Source organism: Nomascus leucogenys, chromosome 6, assembly GCF_006542625.1.
Source record: "Nomascus leucogenys isolate Asia chromosome 6, Asia_NLE_v1, whole genome shotgun sequence".
In the NCBI taxonomy this organism is placed as follows: Eukaryota; Metazoa; Chordata; class Mammalia; order Primates; family Hylobatidae; genus Nomascus; species Nomascus leucogenys.
Genome location: NC_044386.1, coordinates 90,563,884 through 90,590,617, shown reverse-complemented (window position 1 = coordinate 90,590,617; position 26,734 = coordinate 90,563,884). Strand labels below are relative to the sequence as shown.

Sequence of the window (26,734 nt, the reverse complement as noted above, 5' to 3'; positions counted from 1 at the left end):
ACAGGGAAGAGAAGGGAACTACACCTATACAATCCTGTGTCAACATGTACTTCTTTGGCCTGGGTTGGAGGCTTTATTTTGCCTTCATCCAAAATGCCAGAAGACACCATGACCTCACAAGAATTTCCTGGGATTCCTTACAATACAGTCTCCTCAGTGGTGCTATTACTCCAGCATTCAGGGAAGCCACAGCTTCTACATGGGGAGAACAACCCTGCTGTTGGCTGGCAAAAGGGGCATGCTTTACAAATGTAAGTTAAATGCAAGGAATGCTAAGCAGGCACTAGCTCCACATGGATGCCAAATGCCCTCTCTTTTACTTTCTATGGTTTGCTTGGTCTTCAAAATTAAGAGATATACTAGTCAATGGGAGAATATGTTCTATATTACAAATGAATTCATTTCGTTTTAAAAGAACAGCAACAGATATTCAGGAACAAGGGCATGTCTGACCATGAAACCAAAGAATTCTTTACTTTTTGATTTACAAAGCACTTTACTACTATCACCACATTTGATCCTCAAAGCAATGCTAGGATGTAGATACCACGACTTTTCTGTTATTCTCCATGACACTTACTCTGTTACAAGACAAGCAGTGATGCTCAATGAAGACTTACTGGTTGACTGATCAGCAATAGCCTTAGAAAAATTACTGCTTTTTAAAATTAATGATTCCTGAAGTCTGACAGTGAAAGAATAAGCTAAAAAGCAACCCAGGCATTCAATGAAATTATTAAGATCACAAATTAAGTCATTTCTATGGACTCTATAGCAGGAAATATATTTTTAATGAGGAAATTGAAGCTAATATAGAACAGCTGTCCTGTTACCCAGCAACAGAGTATTAAGGCAGATTAAATTATTAATGAAAAATATACCGGCTCAGAAATTTAACCTCTTAACATCCTCTCATTCATTTCTCTTTAATACACAGTCTTTAAACTGATATTTTAAAAAATTCGTTTGGTCACCATATACAGTTAACACTGATAGTTTGTTCTACTACTCACTAGCTGTGGCATCTTCAGCAAGTTATTTTACCTCTCTTTGCAACTATAAATGAAGAGAAGAGCAAACTCATGGTTAAGGAGATGAAATGGAGTAAATAGAAAAAGTGCTGAGCACAGGCCAGGTGCGGTGGCTCACACCTGTAATCCCAGCACTTTGGGAGGCAGAGGCAGGCAGATCACAAGGTCAAGAGATTGAGACCATCCTGGCCAACACAGTGAAACCCCGTCTCTACTAAAAAAACAGAAAAATTAGCTGGGTGTAGTGGTGCGCACCTGTAGTCCCAGCTACTCGGGGGGCTGAGGCAGGAAAATTGCTTGAACCCGGGAGGCAGAGGTTGCAGTGAGACGAGATCGTGCCACTGTGCTCCAGCCTGGGCGACAGAGCAAGACTCCATCTCAAAAAAAAAAAAAAGTGCTGATCACAAGGCCTGGCTTATGAGTTTTTAATAATGGTAGATATTATTTAAATGCATGAAGATAAAATCAATAAATATTTATTGAACTGATATCCAAAGTGGGCATACCTATATATATATATATGCATGAGTACAGCCATACAGGTCCTTAAAATAACAACATACTTCCACACCAGTTAGGAACTTACTGCTGCCCAGAGGCCTCTGTGTGCCATCTATCACCTCAGCTGTCCCAGCTCCTCCCCTAAGAGAAGACTCTTCACAACTTCACTCTCAGACTTCTTCACGCTACAATACCTAGTGTTTACACCTGGAATAGCAGAGAACCTCTGGGAAACTTACATATTGCACTTGAGCAAAGAATAAATATTGTTAATATAAGTCACTGAGAATTTGGAGGTTGTTTTGCAGCAATAGCTGTTAATAATTAATACCACCATTAAGCGATTATCAATAAGCAATTCAAGAAGCAATGTATAAGTTACTAAAGCAATAACTTTAAAAAAAAAGAAAACTATGTGGGGAGAATACATGGAAAGCAAAGAGAAAGGAGGAAGATTAAAAGGTGTGTTAACATGGCCCAGACACCATACCCTTGCTGTCTTCATCATGCTTAGTGCCAAATGACAGAAAAACGAGGGGCAGCTGTTTCCAGGCCCAGTATGGGTTGTGTGTACTCACGTTGGTGTTGCACAGCTTGTACTGCCGATAGGCCCCAATGCATGAGATTGCTGTAGATCGGGCAGGCTGAGAGAAGCTCTGAGTTGCCCCATGGGTCCCCGCACCGTGGTTGTTGCTTGTTTCTGGGCTGTGAAAGAGACTTGAAGCTGCAGTGAAGCCTTGATCATGGGTCAAAGGCAGCTGGTAGATGGGGGCCTCCACAGCCTGCAGTCCAGAGCGAGGCCCACTGTCACTTTGGTACAAAGGCCCATGTTGGGGGACCTGGTGGACTGGTGAGCTGTAGTCATGCCTAGCAGAAGATGCCCCCTGGGACCTGGAATGCCGGGATGAGGGCTTCTGTCTCCGGAGCCTCTGTGGCGTGTGTGCAGTGTCTGTCTGCAGTGGTAAGATATATGGGGCCTTACCATAGCCGTACTTGCCAGGGCCGATGGGACCACGGGTCCTGCTCCTAAAGAGAGATAGACAAGAGAGGAGATGATCAGAGTTGGATGAATTTCATGTTAACTCAAAAGCTCTGGTCCATGGTAGAGAGGACCAGGTAGGAACGGAAGCTTGAGAAAGGGTCTATGGTAGAACTGGGAAGTAGGGGGAATGCGTTTTAGAAGGGACCATCATGGAGGCTGGAACACAGGCTCCACAGAAGCTGGAAAGTAGAATGAAAGAGGGAATCAACAGACGATGAACAGTGGATGATGCAAGTGGTTGGAAATGAGATTAGAACAGTAAACTATGGTCAGCGTGTAATTTTTATGCAAAGAGTCTGGGCATTTTTGTAGGTCACTGGGAGCCACTGAAGGTTTTCGGAGAAGTATAAACATATGATTGCAATTTCAGCCACAATAAACTTTCCTGTTCACTTTTTTTTCTAATCATGTATTTTTTGCTCCTTCAACTAACTGTGGTATTTCAGATCCTGTTTCCTTCACCATTCATACTCAAAGAGCTTTTCTAGGTAATGGAACTTAGATAAGCAACCAAATTCTAGTGCAGTCCCAAGGCCTCACTTGCACTGACTTTAATCCTGAAAATATTCACGGGCGTTAAACACTTGGCTCCTCCATCACTCTTGAAGCAGCCCAGGCAGAGCAATGGGTAAATGGCCATCTTCACATTGGTTTAGAAGAAGAATTGTCTTGGGTCACACATAAAATACACTAACACTAATGACAGTTGATGAGCTAAAAAAATATATTGCAAAAAAAAATCTCTTAATGTTTTAAGAAAGTTTATGAATTTGCGTTGGGCTGCATTCAAAGCCATCCTGGGCCACACGATGCCCATGGGCCACGGGTTGGACAAGCCTGGTTTAGACCTTTAGATTTTTGTAAAGACCCACTGCCCTGTGGTGGGATGGGGCGGGGGACGTGGGCAGGACAGGGTAGAAGCCCTGATTTGTAGCATTTGCCCACTCCTGTGGTGTAAATACTTCCATCATGGCTGATATCAAGCTACCAATGTGAAGACACAGTGAGCTCTGGTGAGCAGGTAAAAACCAGCTCCAGAACACTACTGCATGTATATTTATTGTGCAATTACTGTTTGCAAAACACAGTTAGCAATGATGACGAAATACAAAAATTTATCATCCATAGTTTTCAAGACCCCAACCTTACAACTGAAAGCAACTAGATCACAATGCAGGGCGGGGTAAGGGCCTTAAAGGCCATACAATAAATGTTGCTTTGGGAAATTCTCAGGCAAGAAAAAGCACTTCTGTCTGGAGGGATCAGAAAAGGTTTCACCTTCACTGGCATTAGAGTTGAGGAGCGCAGGCTCCAAATCTCTGTGGAAGGACTTAAGTAAGTCAACTAACTCTTACTTACTTTTAAGATGACTGAGCTGGATTAAATGACCGCCAAGGTCGCTCCAACTCTAAAATTATATGCTTCCATAATAATTAATTTTACATTTACGTAAAATTGGAAATGTGCCCAAGGGTTTCTACAGGATGGCCCCATTAAAATAAGCACATTAAAATAGCAATCAAGGTAAAACACTGATTTCTGCCCTCATGAGAAAATTCTTTCTTCACTCTCCACATAATCACTGAACATAAAATTTAATAGACCACACTAATTATTAACATCTTTATTACTAATTGCACCTTCATTCTTAGCTGATATGGAATTAAACCACGCCACAGTGTTTATTTTGCATTTAGGTCTTTCTCAATTAATCTTGGCAACACTTGGGACTCTGTTAATGATGGGGCTTTTAAGAGATGCAATTAAGAAGTTAGTCATATATATGTATATATGTGTGTGTGTGTGTGTGTGTGTGTGTATACACATATATATATAAAACTTGGATGTAATTTGCCTTTTTCTTTCTTGTGGCAGGCCAGGTAAAATGAATGACATCATGCAAAGGCAAAGGAAAGAATTTCTGCGTATGTGTGTGTTTTTTTAAGATCTGAAAGTCTACCAAAAAATTCTAGCCGCAAAGTATAAGTACTGAATGGAGACCCTAGCTGAAGGTAACAGAGAAATGGACATGTGGAATAGCACTTCTCAAACTTGAGTGTTCACAGGCATCACCTGGGATCTTGTTAAGCTGCAAAGTCTGGATCTAGGACATCTAGGGTGCAGCCTGAGAGTCTGCATTTCCAACAAGCTCCTGGGAGATGCCAACGCTGCTGGTCCACAGACCCACAGCTTTGATAATCAGTGAAATTCCAAACAAAAGGGTGAAAATTCAACACTGCAAATTATCATTTTTAATGAAGGAAAAATGGCAATGAAATTCAAACCAAAAACCTCTGAGTTTGAGGCAGATACAAAAGATCTGCTGGCCCGGGACAGGCTGCCCTGCTGGAGCTCACTCAGCACTGATGAACCAAAACTGACTTGAGCTTCCTCTTGGGGAGCAGAAGAAGAACCTGCTGTTGGCTGATGACTTGTGTAAGCATCTTCCCAAAGGCCTGACGGGGTAACATATACAAGCACCAATGTATATTTTTGTATTCATATTGCCTTGTGGGAAGCTCTGCCTAAATTGGAGAACCATTCAAAACCCACTGACACAGCAACATCACTGGAAAGGTGACGAAATGAATGCAAATGACCAGTTAATTCTAAAAGACCAAAGAGAATGAGCTACCTAATCGGGCATGTTTATGAGAGATCTGATTTCTGAGTATTTGACTCAGAACATTTGGACAAGTGGCGGATTCATTCTGGCTTGGCCAGGAGAACGTTTGTTTTCCTTACAGCTGGTCAGAGCTAATAATCCTGACGGGTCTGAATGGCCTCTTCTCCAACAGGACAGAGTCCATCTGGCTGCTTGCACGGGGGCCTCCACGGAACTGGGCAGATTTATGCAGAGTTGTGATAAGTACAGATGTGGCGAGGGGATCTGTGTGGCCAGTAAACTCCTTCAGGAGAATCATGTGGTAGGCGCCCGGGGGTGCTGTTGAGTAGTTCTGCTTAGTCTCCCCAGAACCCATCTCTGGGATTTTACTTTGGGTGCTCCACTTGTCAAAGCACTGGCTAATTTCTGAAAGTTACGTCTTGAGAAAGAAATGGAAAAGGCACACTTTGCAGATCAGAGATGTGGAGTCAGCGTAGGCTAGTGGTTCACGACATGGACCCTGAGGCCAGCTTTCTGGGGTTTGAATCCCAGCTCTGCTACTTGCTAGTTTGGAAACTTTGGGTAAGTTACCCAATCTTTGTATGCCTCAGTTCCTTCAAACAGGACCAGGATTAAGATGAGGCCAGTGATGCAACCAGGATGCAATATTTAAGGAGATAACAGTCAGGGTCATGGAAGTGCTGGTAGGAACCTGAGAGTAATGTCTTCTTAAATATTGCACCCTAAGAACCTCCCTAGCTGCACTCCAAGCCCAGTTCTGGCCTTGTATTCATTTAAAAATAAACACAATAATAGTACCTTTGTTACAGATAGTTGCAAAGATTAAACGACTTAAGAGCAAAAGACCTAATGCTTCACACAGAGTATGCATCACACAAGTATTTGCCTTTACGTAAGAAAAGCTCTAATTTGGCTATTTAATAGCTCTACCAACTTTGGCAAATAATGCACCTTCAGTTTTCTTACCTGTAAAATGAGAGTATGACCATTTCACGTTCACTAGGATGGCTATACTCAAAAAAGACAGATAATAGTGTGTTGGGAAAGATAAATTGGTAACCTCATACATTCCTAGTGGGAAGGTAAAATGGTGTAGTCACTTTGGAAAACTATCTGGGAGCTCCTCGAAAGACTAAATATAGTGTTACCACAAGACCTAGCAATTCCACTCCCAGGTATATGCCCAAGAGAAATGAAAACATACATTTATATATAAACTTATACATGAATGTTCATCGCTACATTATTCATAATAGCCAAAATGCAGAAACAACCCAAATGCCTATCAACTGACGTATAGATAAATAAAACATTGGTATATCCATAGAGTGGATTATTATTCAGCCATAAGTGCTAATATATACTGTAACATAGATAAACCTAAAAAATATTCTAAGTGAAAGAAGCGAAAGAAGCCAGACACATATGATTCCATTTCTATAGAATGTCCAGAATAGGCAAATCCACAGAGACAGAGAGTGGTTTCCAGGGATTGGGGAGAGAGGGGAAAAGAGCGTGACTGCTAAAGGGATGGAGTGTCTTTTTAGGATGATGGAACTATTCTGCAATTAGATAGTCGTGATAGTCACACAACCTTGTAAATATACCAAAGTTATTGAGTTACAGAGTATTTTTAAATGGTGATTTTTATGGTATGTAAGTTATATCTCAATAAAGTTTTCTTTAAGAAAGCATGTTTACTTACAAGGATGTTGTAAAGTCAAATTGAACTTACTGATAGAAATGCATTTTTTTAATCTGAAAGCAATTTTTAATCATTTGTTTCAACAATATTTAACAAACCTTTATTGAGCAACTTCTATGAGTGCCTATTGAGCATCCTGTGTGATTTCTTTTCTACTTGTTCACATTTCCAGCCCTGACAACATAAGTACATGGAACACCCCCACCCCGCCCCCACCCCACCATAAAGTAGGGCTCGTAAGAAGAACGTGACAGTGCACAGTAAGGGTTCTAAGACCAGGTTCCAGGCCCAGTTCATCCAATGGGTGTCTGGGAAAATTGCTGTTGCTATAATAGTTGTTGATAACGGCTGCAAACAGCATGTTTTCCTTACAACAGGCTGGCTGCCATCCAGAGCTCATTATGTGTGATCTTCCACAGCTCTACAAAGATAATGCTAAGCGGTCAGCATGATAACTCAAGCAAAGTCACTCCATCCAGTCTCCCTCCCTACACACTCACCCTGGGAATGTGTCATCTGCAATCATCACCTGGAACTGACAGCTCCCACCTTTCTGTTTCCTGCCAAGATCCCTCTCCTGAGCATCAACCCCACGTGCCTAGCTAACCTCCAGACTAGAGCCTGAAAAGTGCACATAAGTCACCTGGGGGTCTCATTAAAATCCAGCTTCTGCTTCAGCAGGTCTAGGACAGGCCTCTGGTTCATTTGTAACAAGCTCCCAGATGAAGCTGATGTGGTGGGTCCTGGGACTGCACTTTGATAGCTCCACGTGTCACTTCGAAGTCAACACACTCAAGTCTGGATTGACCATCTTTCCTCCACAAAACTTATGCCCCTCTAGCTCTTCCCATATTCTCTATCTCAGTAGTCCTTAAACTTGAACAAGCATTAGACTCACCTAGAAGACTTGTTACAAAAGACTGTGAAGCCTCACCTGCAAAAACTCCGATTCAAGAGGTCTAGGGCAGGGCTTGAGAATCTGCATTTTTAACAAGTTCTCAGGTGATGCTGATGCTTTTGGTCTGTGGGCCACAGTGAGAACCACTGTTCTGTCTTACTCCCAAGTACCACCATCCCGTGAAGACGGCTGACTCTTCCACTCACCCCTTCTCTCTGCATTCCATCCAAACTCCTTGGCTTACCCACTCAACCTATACAGCCTGGCTCCTGCTGCATCTCTTGTCAGCCCTGGCCCTGCACGGACCACCCACACCACTTGCACCTCCTCAGTAGGCCAAGGGACTTTATTCTCCATGCTTTGACCTATGCTGTTTCCTCCTCCTCAGCTGCTTTCTCCAGCACCGTTTCCCAAAATAATGACCTAGTCACCCTTCAGGATTCAATGGAAGCATTTTGGTGTCAATGAAGTTTTTCCTGGTCCAAACCGCCCTCCAACCTTCTCCTTCAAAGAATTGATGCCCTTCTCTTTTGTCCTTCCACTGGGCCTCATGTAGCTGTCACAGCACAATCTTTTATTATGCTTATTGTTTGCACACCTGCCTTAGTTTACCAGGCTGCAGGCTCCTTCAGGGCAGGGACTATGTCTTATTTCTTATATCCCTATAGCCTACTACAATGACTAGCACATAATAGGTGCTCAGTTAATTGACCCTAGAAAAGCTGAAATAATAAACGAATGACTCAAACCACTATTGCCAAAGGGAGAAAAATCTCCCCTCACCATTACTGTGCCTGTTTAATTTCTGTTATATGAAATATTGTATCTTATTAAAAGACTGTTAAACTATTATGGCCCTGGGGACAAAGCCACCTCCTTCTATGTAGGAATAAAAGTCTTTTCTATTGTGTGAGAGCATTTCTGGTATCAAACACCTAGAGAAGAGACAGGTCCTCAGAATGGAGAGGGACCCAGCAGGGGCTGAGACTCAGCCTTTATTTTCAAAAGGAGTGAAGAATTAAGAGCTCAAGAGCTGTCAGAGCTGGAAAGCCACCCAGGCAAAGCTGTCAGCAGCCTGGAGCTAGAGTTGGGCTTCCTACCTCTCAGTTTCCAGGACAGAGGGGAGTGGGCAGAGTAAGAGCCCTGCCCTCTAGAGCCAGGCTGTTTGTGTTTCTTAGGCTTTCCGTGTTTATTTCCATCTTGTTTTCCCTTAGAGCTCAGGCAAGTTCCTCTGAGGGGCCCTGCCTCTCTCAGCTGTGCTAACATGAACCCCACATGGGCCACAGCATCCCACAGAGCAGCAGCCTCGGGGACTGCCCTCGAGGAACCAGAGGAGTGGAGCCTAAGAACCCCACGGTGAAGTGGAACTCCACGAAGGCAGACAGGCAATGAGGCTGACCACCCCTGCCCATGTGGAAAGTCTCCTTGCACTGAGCGAGGTCGTGAGTTTTATAGCATTAAGAGCGGTGGCATTCCAGCCAGCATGGTGGCTCACGCCCATAATCCCAGCACTTTCGGAGGCTGTGGTGGGAGGATCACTTAAGGCCAGGAGTTCCAGACCAGCCTGGCCAACATGGCAAAACCCCGTCTCTACTAAAAATACAAAAAATTAGCCAGGCGTGATGGGTGCACAGCTGTTGTTCCAGCTACTCAGGAGAGGCTGAGGCACAAGAATTGCTTGAACTGGGAGGCAGAGGTGGCAGTGAGCTGAGATCGTGCCACTGCACGCCAGCCTGAGCAACAGAGCAAGACCCAGTCTCAAAAAAAAAAAAAAAAAAGAGAGAGGTGGCATTCCTTGCATCTTGGTACCTAAGTTGAGTTGCTACATAAACAGAAATAAATTCTTCTATAGGGAAGATGAGAAGGAATCTCATGAGATGAAAGCCTATTTATTGTTGGAGAAAGCTGATTAATGGGGAATCTAAGTCCCCGTACTAGATTCTGTGGAGAAAATCTAAGATACTACTGGATTTTACTATGTCTAATGAATAATGTCCATGTGGCTTAAAGAGAGCCTTTATGCCACATTTGCACTTTGAACTGTTACTATATATCAAGGCTAAACTCCCAAGCCAATGTTTTGGGGCAGATTTCCCAGAGACTAAGTATCACAGGGTCCTGGTTACAAATGTGAGGATGCTGCATCTGAGGGCTGCCTCAATGCCAGCCTCCAAAATATGGACAGATACTCCTCTATTTCTCCTGGCATTGATACAAAGCATTGGCACTTGAAGCTAGGAGAGGGAGGAGGGAGATGTAATTCACAATGACTATCAAGTGAAATGCTTTTTGCCAAAATACTTTAGTATGACCACACGTATCTTTTAAAAAGATTTTTATAGACATTAAAACAACACTAGGTGGTAGAAATTACACCTAGGAATACTCCTTCTCAAGTGCCTGTAAGAGCACACAGAGATATGAGTGTGGGGATCCTCACTGCAGCCCTGGGGACACCTGAAAACATAGCAGGACAGTGATCTGAGGAACTGGCCAGTGCACTTCAGTCATTCCTTCTTTCCACACAGTTCTTCTAGAATGAGACTGAGGATTATAGCACCAGAGAAGGGAAGACTCAAAGATCAGTATGAGGAGAGAAAAGGTTTCTTTAGATTGGAAAAACTGAGCTTTATCCATTAAGGGCCAAAGTCTGGAGCACAGTAGGCAGAGGTAGAGCTTATACTACAGACTATGAAGAAGTGTTATGACCTTCGAATGACCTTTCTGAACCCAAGGAAATTAGGAGTTTGACTAGCAGGCTGGACGTGGTGGCTCACCAGGACTTTGGGAGGCCGAAGCAGGTGGATCACCTGAGGTCAGGAATTCAAGACCAGCCTGGCCAACATGGTGAAACCCCATCTCTACTAAAAATACAAAAATTAGCTGGGCATGGTGGGTATATGCCTGTGGTCCCAGCTACTTGGGAGGCTGAGGCACAAGAATTGCTTGAACCAGGAGGTGGAGGTTGCAGTGAGCCAAGATTGCGCCATTGCACTCCAGCCTGGGCGAGTGGAGAGTTTGACTAGCAAGCAGATTAGGGAGGAACCAAAAGGCATTATTCAGAGATTAGGACAGAATGCAGTGGCCTGGGCTGGAGAGCAATAGAAATCCCAGATGTGTTTAGAGGCCTGAGAACAGAAGGGACTTGCACGCTTTATGGGGAAGCCAGTGTCCCAACATGGCACCTGACTAGGATGTGGGAGGGAGGCGTCAAGGCGAAGGGGCCCACCTGAGAGTGGGTGGGTCACCCCTTTGTGGTTCCAGAGAGTACGTGGCCCTTGGTGACAGAAGGCCAGGAGGGTACATGCAGAGATTTCAGCAGCAGCCACAGCAAGGGTGGAAGGTGGCCAACAGCTTGAAGCACGGCCGACAGCTTGCTTCCTTTGCCAAGCCTGCACAGGAGCCCCTCACCTGGGGATCCAGGTCACACCTCCTGGGAAGAGGAGAGGAGAGAGAGGAGAGAGTCCTAACTGAGCTGAACACAAACCCTGAATTGATCATGCTTAGCACGAAGTGTCTGAGCTTCTGAGTCTCCTGGAATTGGCAAAGTTTTCCTTCAGCAATAGAAGCAGAGGCTCATGAACCACATCTAGTTATAGAAAAATAAATTGTGTTCTGCATACCTGAGTGGTGGTTGTGAATTGTAAATCTGAAAGACAATCTAAGTGTCCTTAAACAGGAAAATAAGGAGCTAGTTTAATTATGGTGCATTCAGATATTGGAGTACTATGAAGCTGTTTAAAAGAATGAGGCAGCTGCGTATATACTGATATAGAAAGCTCTCAAAAACATAGTTAAGTGAAAAAGAATAAGACAGTAAAGATACTAAGCCGAGGACACTAAACAGGCTCTCATTTGTGTGTGTGTGTGTGTGTGTGTGTGTGCTTTTTTAAAGAAAAAATGTATACAGTATATGAAAAATGTACACAAGATATACAAAATACATTTCCGAATTGATCAAAGGGAAACTCTGGGCAATGATTTCCCCTGGGCAGCAGACCCAGTAAGGTGGTGTTGAAGCAGACTCATTTGTCATTTCTTACCCCTTCATACTGCTGTGTAAGCAGTGTCAAAAAGAGAAACCAAATCAGTAATCTTAATGCCTAAATATGCAGACATTTCAATTTGGACATAAAATGCCCACTTATAAATACACTGTAAGCCCCAAAGACCAGAGGAACAGAATTAGCTGAAGGACAAAATATTCCTCTGAACTGTCTCCATCAAGAACAGAAAAGTCATATACTCCCAGAAAGATTTTAGATCAGCACAGACCAGCATCAAGCTCATGCTGAGGTGGAAGCTTCTTAGAGTCTGAATATGCTTGAATCTCACAGCCTACGGGAAGAAGAACAATGATTCTATGATGTCCGGTCCAATCTTTTCAGTGATGACAAACACCCCTGTGCATATTTCCAGTAGGCTAAGAGCATCCCCATCTGTCAGGTACCCAAGTAAGGAACCTCACACACTTCTGACTTCCCTCTCCACTGGATTTGTCTTTCTAAGCACAGCCCTTGTCATTACTCTCTATTTGAAAGACCCACCTGGCTCATCTCTGCCTAGAAAATAAAGTTCAAACCAAGACAGTTTTAGGGCATATTTGGTTTGATGTCACATTCCACCCTTTATCATCTGGTTTCAGTCTATCTTCCCAGATTCAACTCCGGTCTTCGTCTCCCTTCCCCTGTATCCTGCCCACAACCTTTCCCAACCATCACTAATGACTCACCATTTCCCAAACACATGGGGCTCTTGTGCTGCAAGACTCCCTCCTGGAACCCTACCCTACCTACTTCTGTACTTCTAGGCCCAACATAAACACCAGCACCCATGTGCTTTCCTCACTGTTAGTACTCTCGGGGGCAGTCTGCACACCCCTTTACCACATTAACACTGCATTAGTAAGTTTCATTCTCCAGGGCTACACTCCCTGTTTCTTACTGGTGTGTGCATCATCCCTGAGACTAGCTCAGGGATCCGTGTCAGTCTGACACGGAGGCACCCTGGGAAAGTATGCTGAAGTGACATATGGGTGGGCCCAGAGCCTCGTTGCTCAGCATTTCTAACAAATGGGTCAATAAAGGCTACTGCTTTGGATTAATTCACAGAGACAGAAAGGCTAGGAGTTTCCATATGCAAGAAGTCAAGGCAGCCCCACACACCTGGGTGGGAATTAAAGGGCGCTAGGAAAATTAGATCAGTAGCCAGTGGCTACCTAGGGCGACCTGAGAGCCTAAATGAGAGAGGAAAAATGGGAGGGAGCAGCAGCTGAGGACCAGAAACGTGTGTGTTCACCAAGGAGCCGCCTGAGCCAAGGCAAGCTGGGAGGAAGGGAGTGTGCAGCCTCGAGCTGGAAAGAGAGCCCTGTTTTCCTAAAACCCACCCTGTTCCACTAGGATCACCTGCCAAAGGGAGAAAGGATATCATGTGCTAAGTTCAAAGAGGCTGCAAGCAAATGGTTTAGGTTGAGTGCAGATGTCTTCTTAGAAGTTCTAAGACTGAAATTCCTGCCAGGGCTGTTCTGGGTAATAAATTATCCGGTGTCTACAGAAGATAAGAGGCAAAACTCTGACCACTTAGGGAAATAAAAATTAAGAAGATGAAAACAAAAGCTTCCCTGGTCGCCTACTGTGCAGCACACAGTGTCATATACGTTAGCTGCAGGTTTGACTAGATCTGCTGCTGCTCCCCACGATGTGCTGAAGACCTGAGTTTAAAGGCCAGCATGAGAATCAGCTGACAGGTTTGCTCTGAACCTTTAGGAAAGAAGGACCCCACAGGCTTACGGGGCGTTTGGCCACAGGAAGGAATGACAAATGTGTTCCAATAAAGTGAAAAGAGAGAGGTCTTTTCACAGATGGATTCAGAAGCTCTTCCAGGCGTCAAGAGGCAAGCCACCTAGGCAGAGGAAGCAGAAAGGTGGTTTTAGAGCCACTTAGATGTTAAAGGGCTTTTTTTGCACCAGGAAGCCAAGCCTCTAGAAGACCCTATCCTCAGTGACCCACCCATCAGCCTCCCAGGATGTGAGTTCCATGGGGCTGTCCCCCAACACCAGCTGCCAAAATAAAACAGAGCAGCAACCTTAAGAATACAAGACTCAGGCCTTCTGGGGGAAATGACCCAAGGAGATGATTTAGACTCGCACCCCCAGATATTGCCATCAGGCGGCTTCTCTTCTTCTAGGATTGTGTTTGAAAATCAGCTAAGTTTCCCTAAGAACAAGCCAACCACAGTGCTCACGGGTGCTGCTGTGCATCACAGTGATCTGGGTTTCCAGAACTGACCTTCGGGTACCTTATTCAGTGTGGGTCCAGAGGAGTGGAATATGGACAAGTGAGTGGGTGTTCAAGGAACCAATTTTAGTGCCACAGAAATCAATGGTGGAGAGGCTGCAAGGATGCCACCTACTGCACAAGGATACCTGGGAGTTGAAATCCAATGTGTTCTCCCAACAAGAAGATGAATCTGACCAGAGGAAGAGGCATCTTTTTGGATTCGCACAAAGGTAAGAAATGAGTCAGTGGAAGTTTAAAAGAGAGATGCTTCCAGCTAAGGCTGAGAGAATATTAGATAGCTCAGAGCAAAGATGATTTTTCTTGCTGTATTTTGTTCTGGGCAAGACATCTCTGAATGTGAAGACAGTAAGAGACCAACAGGGACAGAGGTGGTAACACAGGATGGTAGAAGGAGCCCAGGTATTCCATCAGACAGGCCAGATCAGCCACTAATTACCTGTGTTATTGTGGGCAAGTCATTCCACACCCTGTCTCCAGCAGCAAAATGGAGATAACAATGCCTGCTTCCCCTGGCTGTTGTACAGATAAACTCAATGATTCAGGGAAAGCGCCTAGCACAGGGCTTGGCCCTCAGTGAACGCTCTGTAAATGGTAGTTACCGTGACGGCTGCACTGCCCTGAAGGTAAGAGACACAGAGTCTCCAACATGGTATGTGAGAACTGTTGCAGAGGCAGGTAGCCAAACATGGGACTGAGGAGTACGGATGTGGCTTTGCATGAAAGAACAGTAAATGCATTCATTTCTCCAGCGTAACTAAGAGAAGCCCTCTTAGGAGTCATGCCTGTTGTTAGTATGGGTTGTAATCTGAACCTGTGTGGCCCTCCAGGACTACGGGGTTTAGAGGAGACCAAATGAGTTTACCTGTGGGGCCCAGTGCCTGGCCAGAGCAGGTGCTAAGCAAATGGAGATCCTATCCCCTCTCTCCCAGGGACTGTCAAACAGTGCCCTCTGCCCTAGAGGCTGACCCCCAGCAGGCTGAAGGAACCTGAAGAACTATTTTCAGCAGTAAGTTCTGCTGAATACATTAATACTACAGCAATAATGATTATAACACAACTACACTTCTTGAGCATCTTTTATGTGAAAGGCTCATGGAGGAAGCAATGGTATTTCTCTCATGCTGGATGTTTCTCCCACTCTGAATTTCTATATCACTGCCTACGTATGCACTTACTCTGTATCACTTCTATTTCTTTCTTTATTATAAGTATGAGGCATCGCAAGCATAATTATCAATCATGATAATAAGAAGAGGCATAGCTTTCTTCCTTGCATTAGAGGAAGTTATTTAGGTGCAAGTCTGTCACCTTCAGTTAATTAAAGCCAGGAGAGATCTGTACTCGAGTTTACCTATCCATAAAAATAATTAGCACAGTGTACAGTCAGCCATATCCATGAGTTCCGCATCTGTGGATTCAACCAACTATGAATCAAAAATATTGTGAAAAAAATGGATGGTTGCCTCAATATTGAACATGCATAGACTTTTTTCTTGTCATTATTCCCTAAACAACACAGTACAACTATTTACAAAGTATTTACATTGTATCAGTATCATATATAATTTAGGGATGATTTAAAGTATAGGAAGATGTGTGTGTATGTTATATGCAAATACTACACCATTTTATAAAAGGGACTTGTACATCCTCAGATTTTGGTATCCGCAGGGGAGTCCTGGAATCAATATCAATCCCCACTGCACACCAAGGGACAACTGTATTTAAATAATACACTCTGTATGTAGATGGCTATGCTGTATCAAACACTTGCTAAATGCATTATGTGTGTAATCCCATTTAACCATCATTGCAAACAGCAAAGTTACTTTATTTTATAGATGAGGAAACTGAGTCTAAAAGACATTAAAGAACGTGTCCAAGCTAGTAAGTCTGTGTGAACAGATATTAACAAATGTGACTGAATGAACAAGGGCAAGCCTCTAAAGAGCTTAACAATTGCAACACAGTAGAGCTTTTAAATACCAAATTCCCATTCACAGAGGATTACAGGGATGGACTATTTGAAGTGAGGACTTACTGGAAAACAGGAAAAATTATTGTTTCCCCCCAAATCAAGAAAGGAAAGGTTCTCAGCACTAGCCCACAATGAACTGTGGTCCAATCATTGAGGAAAAGGGCAATTTTAATTAATTGCTGCTGGATCCATGTGGCCCACAAGAGAACCAAATGCTTCTGCATGAAAAAAGATTCATGAGGGAAGATAAAATATATTGTGTGCTTGGAAGCTAAACCATAAATGGGGAAAGGAAGGCTCTGGGGCAAGGCCTGACCTGGGCATAAGGGCGAGAATGGAGTTGGGAGCAAGAAGGGAGAATAACTCAGTGTTACGAGCTGGGCTTTAAAGCCAGCTTCTCTGGTTTAAATCCCTGCTCTGCAGCCTACTGGCTCTGGGACCCAGAGCTCATCACATTGTCGCTGTATGCAGAGAATTCTCATGTTACACGAGACACACTAAAGATAGTTTATGCATAAGGGTCCTATGAGGTTTAGCTCAGAGCCTCCTACAGTGCATTAGTTTCTGCAGCTGCTGTAACAGGGTACCACAAACTTGGTGATTTAAAACAACAGAAATCTACTCTTTTACAGTTCTGGAGGCCAGAAGTTTGAAATCAGCATCACTAGGCTGAAATCAAAGTGGCAGCAGGGCCGTGCTCCTTTCAGAGGCTCTAGGGGAGGGTCTGTTTCCTGGCCTCTTCCAGCTTCTGGTGGCTGCCAGCATGCCTTGGCTGTGGCTCTATCACTCCAGTCTTCAAGAGCTGCATCTTCAAGTCTCTCTCTATTCTATCTTCACATCAGCCACCCTATTGTGTGCCTGCATATTACATCTCCCTCTGCTTGTCTCTTATAAGGACATTCATAATTGCACATAGAACTCACCTGAATAATCCAGAATACTCTCCCCACCTCAAGATACTTAATCACATCTGAAAAGACCCTTTTTCCAAGTAAGTTAGCATTTACAGGCTCCAGGACTAGGACCTGCTATCTTTGAAGACTGAGTGGGAGAGGGCAGGGAATTATTCAACCTACTACAAAGGAAACCATCGATAAACATCAGCTGTCATTGCTCTTGTTACTATTAATAGAGACGAGACAAAAGGACTACACATCCAGAAAAGGGCTTATGGATTGACAAGCAAGTGAGGACCTAAAAAACCCTTGAGGGATGTGAGCACTTTATCCTGAGAACCAACAGGGAGGCCATGTGTATTACAGGGCAACCACAGCAGGTGTCCCCTAAACCTCACGTAAATTACCTGTGTCCACATTGTGGGCTCGGGATGGCAATGAGAAGAGCAAGGATGTTAGGGTCAGGGAACCCTGCACTCAAATCCCATTCCGTCTCTTCCTGGAGCAGGACGCTGGGGACTTCTTTACCTTAGTTCAGTGTTCTCTGTAAACTGGGGCTGGCTGAGGTTCAAATAGTACATGTCAATGATGTGGCACATAGTAGGTCCTGCAAAAATGGCTGTGATTACTATGACTGAATCAACAATATGTGCAGGCTCCTGCAGGTAGGATGAGCAAAGGAAACGACAGCAACCCCCACACGCGGGAAATTCCTTCCTCCCATCCTCATATGAAGGCATCGCAGGCTGGCACCAGGTGTGCGCTGGAGGAAAAGCCCTAGTGGATTCCAGATGCAGAACTGAGATCCCCCTTCTGGGACACACATATTGCAGTCAGGCTTTTTCCATAGCCCATCGCATCTTTCTTCTGGAACCGGAGTTATGAATGACTTGGAGAAAGTTCAATGCAGCATTCTTATGGCGACTGTGATCTTTGTTCTGATAACTAATGAAATACTTCTGACACTTAATGAAATACCGCAAGAAATGAACAAGGGCTCTTTGGAGCCTTGTCTGAGATCAGAGTAACTCAAGCTTAAAATCTGGCTCCAATCCTTCCTAACCTACAGGCAGAAATGTACATACCATCAGGCCTAGCTCTGCTACAAACTCTGTTACTGAAAAGGGCTAAGGTTTCTGATTTAGAAATCAAAGCATATTGGAACACCGTTTATCTGCTTAGCATCAACAGGTAACTTCTTGTCAAACAATTCAGGGACTAAGTGCTATTCCTGCTTCAGAAGGTTAAAAAAAAAAAATTTCCCTTGAAGTAGGAAAACAAAAAATACCAAAAACAAGGAGTATGCATTTCAAACACTTGTATCCGCTTTCTCTGCTAACTACCCAGGATGGCCAGGGAGGTTTTCCAAGGAGAAACACAGATAAGGCCAAAGATTTCACTTCTTGCTATGTGGTTTCTGCCCCCCTGTAGGTAACAAGACTCCCTGGGTATTGACTGAAGGTCAGGAAATCGGCATGTGGCTTTGTGAAGTTTAATTAACAGCAAGTTTTCCTATCCAGCATCATGAAGAGGCCCAGTCAGCTCTAGGGGCCCCTAGGAAAGAAACAACATATTGCTCCAAAGTTATTACCGATGAAATGCAAGTAGCTTCCAACAAAGCACGGGAAAGGAGGAGCTGAAAAAACAAATGATTCCTACCTGCAGCCAGGGACAGTTTCCAGGGCAGGTGGGAATGTGTGGGTAAAACTTGTGATCCAGGCCTGATCCAGGCTGTCCTGTTTCAAAATGAATGAACCTTTCAAACAAACACACATACATTCATGTGTGCACATGCAAACACACGCACATACTCCTGTACACACATGAACATGGACACACAGACAACAAATTACAGAAAAGGACACAAGTCTCTAAATCCCAAAAATTATCTAGTCAATGGTAACAAAATAATCAAGCCATGTTGTTTTTGAATGGTGTCTTATGTTTTTTGAAGTACTTTTACAGCTGTTACCTCATTTGACCCTCACAACAGGCCTTGTGTGGTAGGCAGAGGACATATAATTATTCACATTTTATAGATTACATTAAGTGATTCCCATAGGTCACCCAGTTAGCAGATGATGGAGCTGAGACAGGAAGTGGGGTCTAATGATTCCCAGCCCAGGGGTTTCTACAAGGCACGAAATAGTGATCCCTTCCATGGAAGGGGGCTGTCCAAGAAGAGACTAGCAAAAGGAGGACAGACGTGTGAACAACACTTTTAAGAAAAACTCATGAGACAGAAGTCTGAAGGGAGGGAATTGAAGAGTTACAATGTCAGTGCATCTACAGAGAAAAACCATCACATTCCAGAAGCATGTTTGGAAAGGTGTTTGAGGCCCAGCACGGTAGCTCACGCCTGTAATCCCAGCACTCTGTGAGGCCAAGACAAGCAGATCACTTGAGGTCAGGAGTTCGAGATCAGCCTAGCCAACATGGTGAAATGCCATCTCTACTAAAAACAAAAATTTGCCGGGTGTGGTGGCACGCGCCTGTAGTCCCAGCTACAGGCTGGGGCAGAATCATTTGAACTCGGGAGACAGAGATTGCAGTGAACCAAGATTGTGCCACTGCACTCCCGCCTGGGCAACAGAGTGAAACTCCGTCTCAAAAAATTAAAAAAAAAAAAAGAAAAAGAAAATGTGTTTGAGAGCTGCACTTCCTAGTCACCTTCTCTTCCCATTACTCTGGGTGGCAGAAAAGATGACAGGAACATTTAAAACAGCAGTTGGTCTCAATAATGCATCAATAAAAAGCAAGACCCCTTAATGACTAGAATAAGGACCTCTTTATTTTATGAATGTAGAAACTCAGGCCCAGAGAAATTAGGTGACTTGTCCAGGATCAAAGCATTCATAAGAGCTGAGGACTGAACTCTGAACTTGGGATACAAAGCTCTTTATTCTATACTGGCTGCCTTGGGCATTTACTATTTTTAACTTCATTATTGTCACTCTCCTTCATAAACACTTCTAAAGAAGAATGCTTAAGGGTAGGGTGGGGATGCGTGGTTTTTCCTCTTCATTTTTCTGGGAAACAGGATCACTAAATTTCCCATAAACAACAACCAGAGTGGATGGGGGAAAGTAGCAGGTGGTCCTGCTGGAACAGAAGTTGTCCTATTGCTTCAGTAATCTTAAGACCCCAAAATGCAAGTACTATTATGGTAGGCTGATAATGTCCCCCCTCCCTTCCAAAGATGTCCACATCCTAACCCCCAGAACCTGTGAATGTTACCTTATATGGTAATGGGACTTTGTGGTGATGATTAAATTAAGGATTTTGACATGGGGGATTATCCTGGATTACCTGGGTGGGCCCAGTATAATCACAAGGGTCCTCCTTATAAGTGGGAGGTAGGAGGATAAGAGTCAGAGAAGGAGATGAGATTACAGAAGCAAGAGATCAGAGTGACGGGACGAGGGGCCACAAGCCAATGCATGTAGGCAGCCTCTCAAAGCTGGAGAAGGGAAGGGCATGGTTTCTCCTCGAAGCCCCCAGAAGGAATGCAGTCCTGCTAGCACCTTGACTTCAGCCTTCTGACTTTCAGAACTGTAAGCGAATAAAGTGGTATTTTTTTTTTAAGCAACTAAGTGTGTAGCGAGTTTTCCAACATCAATGGGAAACTAATACACCTGTAACAAAACTACAGGGTCAAGCCTTAGCCCCCGGTTAACCCCGGCTTCTTGGATTGACAGAGACGGGGTGGTAGATGGCATAGCCAAACAGTTTGAAAAGCACAGGGCATTAAAGAGAAATTTAGATGGGCTTTACGCTGTATACATCATCTCACGGAAAAAATGTTGGCCATCCGTGTTTATAGGGACTGTCTTACTCTAAGAATTTCTTGTTCAGTCCCCTTAGGACTGCTTTAAAGTTCCTCTCTGGAAAGGAGCCTGTAGACTTCCCCAGTCTCGCCTGGACACTCCCTCATTTACAGCCTGTGCTCCAGCCCCATCAGACCATTTATGAACATGACACGCTCACTCATGCCTCCAGGTCTCCACCCTGACCATTTGCTCTTTGCAGGAAGGCCCTCCTCACTCTTGGGCTCTGCTAAAATCTTTCCTTTTCAAAGCACAACTCAATTATTCCTCCGAAGCCTTCCCTGGCTCCTCCAGTCCTCCGTTGTCTTCCCCTCTCCTCCCTGGGCACTTGACTTGTAAATGTCTGCTTGTCTTCCTGCTCCACCCCACCAGCATGAGCCTCTCAAGGATAAGGAGCACTTCTTCTCCACTTCGTGTCAGCAAACCACCACATCCCCCAGCCACACCAAGCCTTTCCCAGCTCTGTCCCATCTTTTCCACCTAAAAAATGCAAACTAATCATTCAAGAAAGTACCCTCCACCATGAAGTGACCTTGTTCCCTAAGAATTAGTCCCACCTCTCTGCTCCCACAGCCCTCGGCTCATCCGCCAGGTAGAACACTCAGCACACTCCCTTAGGTATTCATACCTGAGCTGTTTCCTCATCAGACATGGAGGTCGTGGAAAACCACGCCTCTTTCACCTGTCTACCCCTCCTGTGTTTAGCACAGTGCCTGGCCCAAAGCAAATACACAAAGAATATTGGCTGAATTCAAACGAAAACAAAACTTTAAACAAGGCAATGTCTATTAAGCTCTGAGATCCAGAGGCAGCCTTAACAGGAAATAACTATGTGAATGAAGACTTTGCAGGGCCAGCTTCTAATGACAGCGAGTAGTGTTTCCTCTGGGCTTCTGGAGTTCACAGTAGAGCCAGTTTCAGTGTTCCTACATAACACTAAAAGCTTTGGGATAAATATTAGAGAAATATTTCATTTTCCATCTCAAAGAGGTGTTAGTTTATCAAACTTAGCTAAATTAATGAGTGTTACCTTTCACTTTGAAAAGGGCTTTCTAGAAAAGCAGGTCGAAAAGGAGCATGATGTCACACAGGATTGTGCTCTCTTGCTTGCCTTCTGCGTGACCTTGAAGGAGATATTTACTCCCTGACCCTTGAGTTTGGCATCCATAAATGAGAACACCACACATCTGTCACACAGGTTGTAATGAAGACAAGATAAAATGCTGCAGATCAAAACAACTGCCAGTGTGTCTGGCATGTGGAAGGAATTGAGACGCCTTTACTGAGCACTCAGGAGATACTGTGCTAAGCATGTGGTGTGAGTTATCCAACTCACAGCAACTCAAATGAGGTAGGTGTATTATTATTCCCACCAGGGAAAAGTTAAGTAACGTCGGCAGGATACACAGCCAGCAAGTGGCAGGGTCAGATGGAGCATCCAAACCTGTCAATTCCAGAAGCTGCACTCATAACTATCCTGTAGTTTACAGCCTTTCAGGGTGTGTAGCTCCTGTTCTTCTAGATTCTAATAAAGCACTGTATTTCAAAGCCCCAGTCATTGAGAGCTGGCCACAAACTGCTCTTGAAGTGTGAGTCTGCACGCCTGGGTAAGAGTTTTCCTCGCCCCACCAGACTCCTTCCCAACAAGAAATCAGCTCTACAGAAAAACCTCTATAGGAAACTGCTCTGGGAAGTTCTGGGAAGCCCACCCTCCTCAACCTCTTTCTACCCCCAAACACCTGAGGAATATGATACACTCCCCTCAGTGGGAACAGGGTCATGATTTTCATAGTTGAGGCTTTCATATCCCAGCCACCCACAACTGTCTCCAAGAGAAGAAAGTTGTCAACCTGGCACTTCTTGGCTCAAATTCATACTTGAGAATCTGAATTAAAGCCACCAAATATCCCATTCCCCAGATTCCAGCTGGTTAATGAGTGTGATGAATGACCAGAAAAGCTGGCTGATGTAGGCAAATGTAAGGAAATCCAGCGGGAAGGAAAGCCTGCCAGATATCAGGCCCTTTAGCACGAGAGTGGTGAAAAAAATCACCTGAAGTCCTCAAATAAGAGAGGGCACTCTCTCATACCCTGTCTTTGTGGAAGCTGGGTGAAACTGACCAACAGACATTTACAACACATTTCTGTTAGGTTGTGTACATTCTGTTAGGTTGTGGGTTCTGGGCCACAGGGAGTCTTTCTGGATGCCATTTTCCCCAGACATTTTGGGAATGGGAAGAAATCCACCTTGTTTTCAGAGTTATAAAAGGGAAGGTCTTCAAAGGACTTGAACAGGCATTTTTCCAAAGAAGATACATAAACAGCCATTAAGCACATAAAAAAATGTTCAACACCACTGAAATGCAAACCAAACTACAATGAGATACCACCCCACACCCATTAGGATGGGCACTATCAAAAAAACAGAAAATAACAAGTGTTGGTGAGGATGGAATCCTTGTGCACTGTTGTGGGAAGGTAAAATAGTGCAGCTGCTATAGAAAACAATATGGCAGTTCTTAAAAAATCTAAAAATATGATTACCCTATGATTCAGCAATTCCACTTCCCAATTTCCACCCAAAGGAACTGAAAACGCCCACGTTCATAGCAGTGTTTGTTATTCACAATTCCTAAAATGTGGAAGCAACCTAAATGTCCACTGATGGATGAAAGGATAAGCAAAATGTGGTCTATACATGCAATGGAATACTATTCAGCCCTAAAAAGGAATATGCTACAATATGGAATAAACCTTGAGGACATTCTGTTGAGTGAAATAAGCCAGTCACAAAAAAGACAAATACGGCATCATTCAATTTACATGAGATACTTAAGAGTAGTCAAAATCATAGAGGAAGAAAGTAGAATGGTGGTTGGCTAAGGGCTGCGGTGGGGGAAGGAAGGAATGTGAAGTTATTGTTTCATGGGTACAGTTTCAGTTTTGAAAGATAAAAAGAATTCTGTGAATGGATGGTGGTGATGGTAGCATAACAGTATGAATATACTCAATGTCACTGAACCGTATGCTTAAAAATAGTTAAGATGGTCAATTTTATGTTATGTGCATTTTAACACAATAAAATAATTGGAGGAAGAAAAGCTGAAGGGGGGTCCTATAGTAACAGGGGCTCCTTCCAGCACCCTCTAGTCTACCTACAGGTACCCATTTCCAGAAATTGAGGGGGAAGTCTCTCCTACCAAGGAGTCTCTTCGGTTTCACAGGTGTGAGTTGCTACAATGCGGCATGCTTTGCAGGACTCACCTAAACACCTTTCTTCCCTACTCGCCCCTTCCCCTTTAGCCATCACGGGGACACAGCCTTGGGCCTGGAGTGAAAGATGACTTGGTTGAGTGCCATTATGGAATCTGTTGGCCAAGACCTGAGGGATGAACCCCCTAGCCTGGAACCTCCCCAGGCTGCCATTGCCCTAACTAAATCACAGGGGAATGCCACCCTTTGTGGAGGATTTTTCTGAGCAAGCCACAGTAAGAAGGGGCAGAGAGCAGGGAGCACAGACACTAGGGTCTCGGCTGCACCCAGTCTGTGCTTCCCAGAGCCCCACCCATCTGCACGGGAGCTCAGTTCCTGGCTCCCTGTCTTCCTGAGTGGCCCCAGTTCACCTGATCCCTTCTGCTGCACTTGAGTTCTAACTGGAACTCTCTCTAACACACTATCTAATACCAGCCTTTAGACCCATAATGGGAGTTACAGCGTTCGCTTTGAGCATCCACTATGGGCCAGGCAATATGAATGTATTTAATGAGCATCCACTATGGGCCAGGCAATATGAATGTATTATTTCATTGAATTATTCAACAACCCCACATGATAGGTATTATTATTACTCTCATTTGAAAGATGAAGCCCCTGAGGCTCAGAGAAGTTTAACTGTCCTAAGCTCTGAATCCTTGGGAGAGCTCCAATGAAGATTGACGTTACTTTTGAGGCTTTTTAGAGTAGGATTTATACTACGTATGTGCTTGTTTTAATGAGACAAAGGCCTGATATGGAAGCAAGTGGACTCAAGAAGTTTCCAGATATATTCCAGCTAAGTAAATTCTATTTATTCATCAAATCCTACCTGCTCTGTGCAGTCTTCCCTGACTGTTCCATTCCACAAGGATTCCTTCTTCCTGAACCCTGTTCATATCTCTACCGTCTCCCAGAGTGGGCAGTGTTTTTTGGGTTTGCCCTTCTCCACCACCAAAGTGTAAGGCCCCCAAGAATAGAGATTGTGACTTCTAATTTTTTTTTTGAACTCACAGGATGCCTAGGATTAGATGCAAAGATTACCCTGGTTAAAGGAGCTGAACATTGCAAGGAAGAGATGCAGCTCATTTTAAGCCTTCACTATTAAATCCCATCCATTTGTCAAGATACGGCTCAGACGGCCCAATCTCCAAGCAGCTTTTCTGAACACACCAGGTGGAAGTCAGCAGCTTCATTTTCAGAATACCCATTTCAGTGAAAAGAACTTTAGTGTCAGACTCTGGCAGACCTCTTTCGAATTCTAGTGCTGTTGCTTCTCAAGTGGTAATCTTGAGCAAGTCACTTCATTCCTCCCAGCCTCGGTTTCATTGTTTATAAAATGTGAATAATAGTTTCTGCCTCACAGGGTTGTGCAACTGTAAATGTTGTCATGCATTTGAAAGAATGCCTGCACAGAAGACATGCTTCAACATGGGAGCCACTGTCACTACTATCTCCTCAGACTGCCTTATATTGAAGGCATTTACATGTGCGTCTTTTCCAACCGTCTAGAGGAGTGGTTCTCCAACTCTAGGCTATATCAGAAGCATTTAAAATGAAGACACGTAGGACATAGAACTGACCTACAAATCAGAATCCCCGTTAGGCATGGGAGATGGTGGGGACTTGGCAACTCTCTTTTTAACAAGCCACCCACTCCACAGCAAGTGATTCCGATACGTGCTCACCAAACTTGGAAAATTCTGGTAGACAATATTTGATTCCCAAAATCTTTTCCATGGAAACTTGAGTCTCCAAAGAGCTTCATCCAGACCAGTGCTTCCCAAACTTGGCTGGACTGGAATCAGACCAACATCTGAGGGTGGCCCCTAGAGATTCCGACGCTGGTTTGGAGTGTGAGGTGGGTGTCAGGGTTTCTAAAAGATGGGAAAAAAAATTCTAACAGTCAGTCAAGGTTGAAAACCACTGTTCCATTGGATCTTGACCCCAGGTTTCTACAGCAATACCTCTGAGGCTTCAACCAGAGCAATTCAGATGTTACGTGTGTTATTACATAAACTGAGCCTCCATCTAAGATTGATTTTGCAGAACCGATTCTTCTGCTTAAAAAAAAATGGTAATTTTGCAAACAACTGCTCTAGCCTGTCAGTAAAAGCCATGAGGTCCCAAAACCTAGCTTTTATTCACCTTTATGTATGTCCCAGGGCCTTACAACATAGTAGATGTTTAATAAATATCTGGTGGAAGGTTGAATAGCTTCATTTGTTATCTGACTCCAATTAAGTTTCCTGTTGCCTAGCAGAGCAACCTAACAATTTCTTAAACATCTTAACTCCAACAGCCTTTTCCTCAAACCTCAAACCTGAAACAGAGAGTGGAGCGGACAGCCATCCTGAAAACATGCTGACATTTCTCCTTGGGGTCAAATATACTATGCAAGTACCTAATGACTGATGAATATAAGCAAATGTGATTTTCATCAGCTGGAAGGAGCATGACATTTGTAGGCAGCATAGGCCTCCCAGGCTAATATTTGGATTATTTCATCAGTAACTGTCAAATCACAAGAGCATGATAAAAACTTGCAGGAACTTCATAGTAAACAGTTTAACTGGCCCCCGTCAATACATTTGAAGAAAAAAATTTCCTGCTGCCAAAACACACAGGCACAATGCCTGCAGCACAGGCCTGTGGCCAACAAGAGCCTGATCCTCAGGCA

General features: G+C 44.0%; 1 protein-coding gene across 1 annotated transcript in view; it reads right to left on the bottom strand.

Moving 5' to 3' along the window:
* The window catches only part of THSD4 (thrombospondin type 1 domain containing 4), a 634,456-nt gene that overhangs the window by 536,855 nt on the left and 70,867 nt on the right, over positions 1–26,734 (bottom strand). Inside the window, exon 4 of the mRNA XM_030814683.1 lies at positions 2,111–2,558. Within this exon, the coding sequence (XP_030670543.1) occupies positions 2,111–2,558 (448 nt within the window). The remainder of the gene's footprint in view (positions 1–2,110; positions 2,559–26,734) is intronic.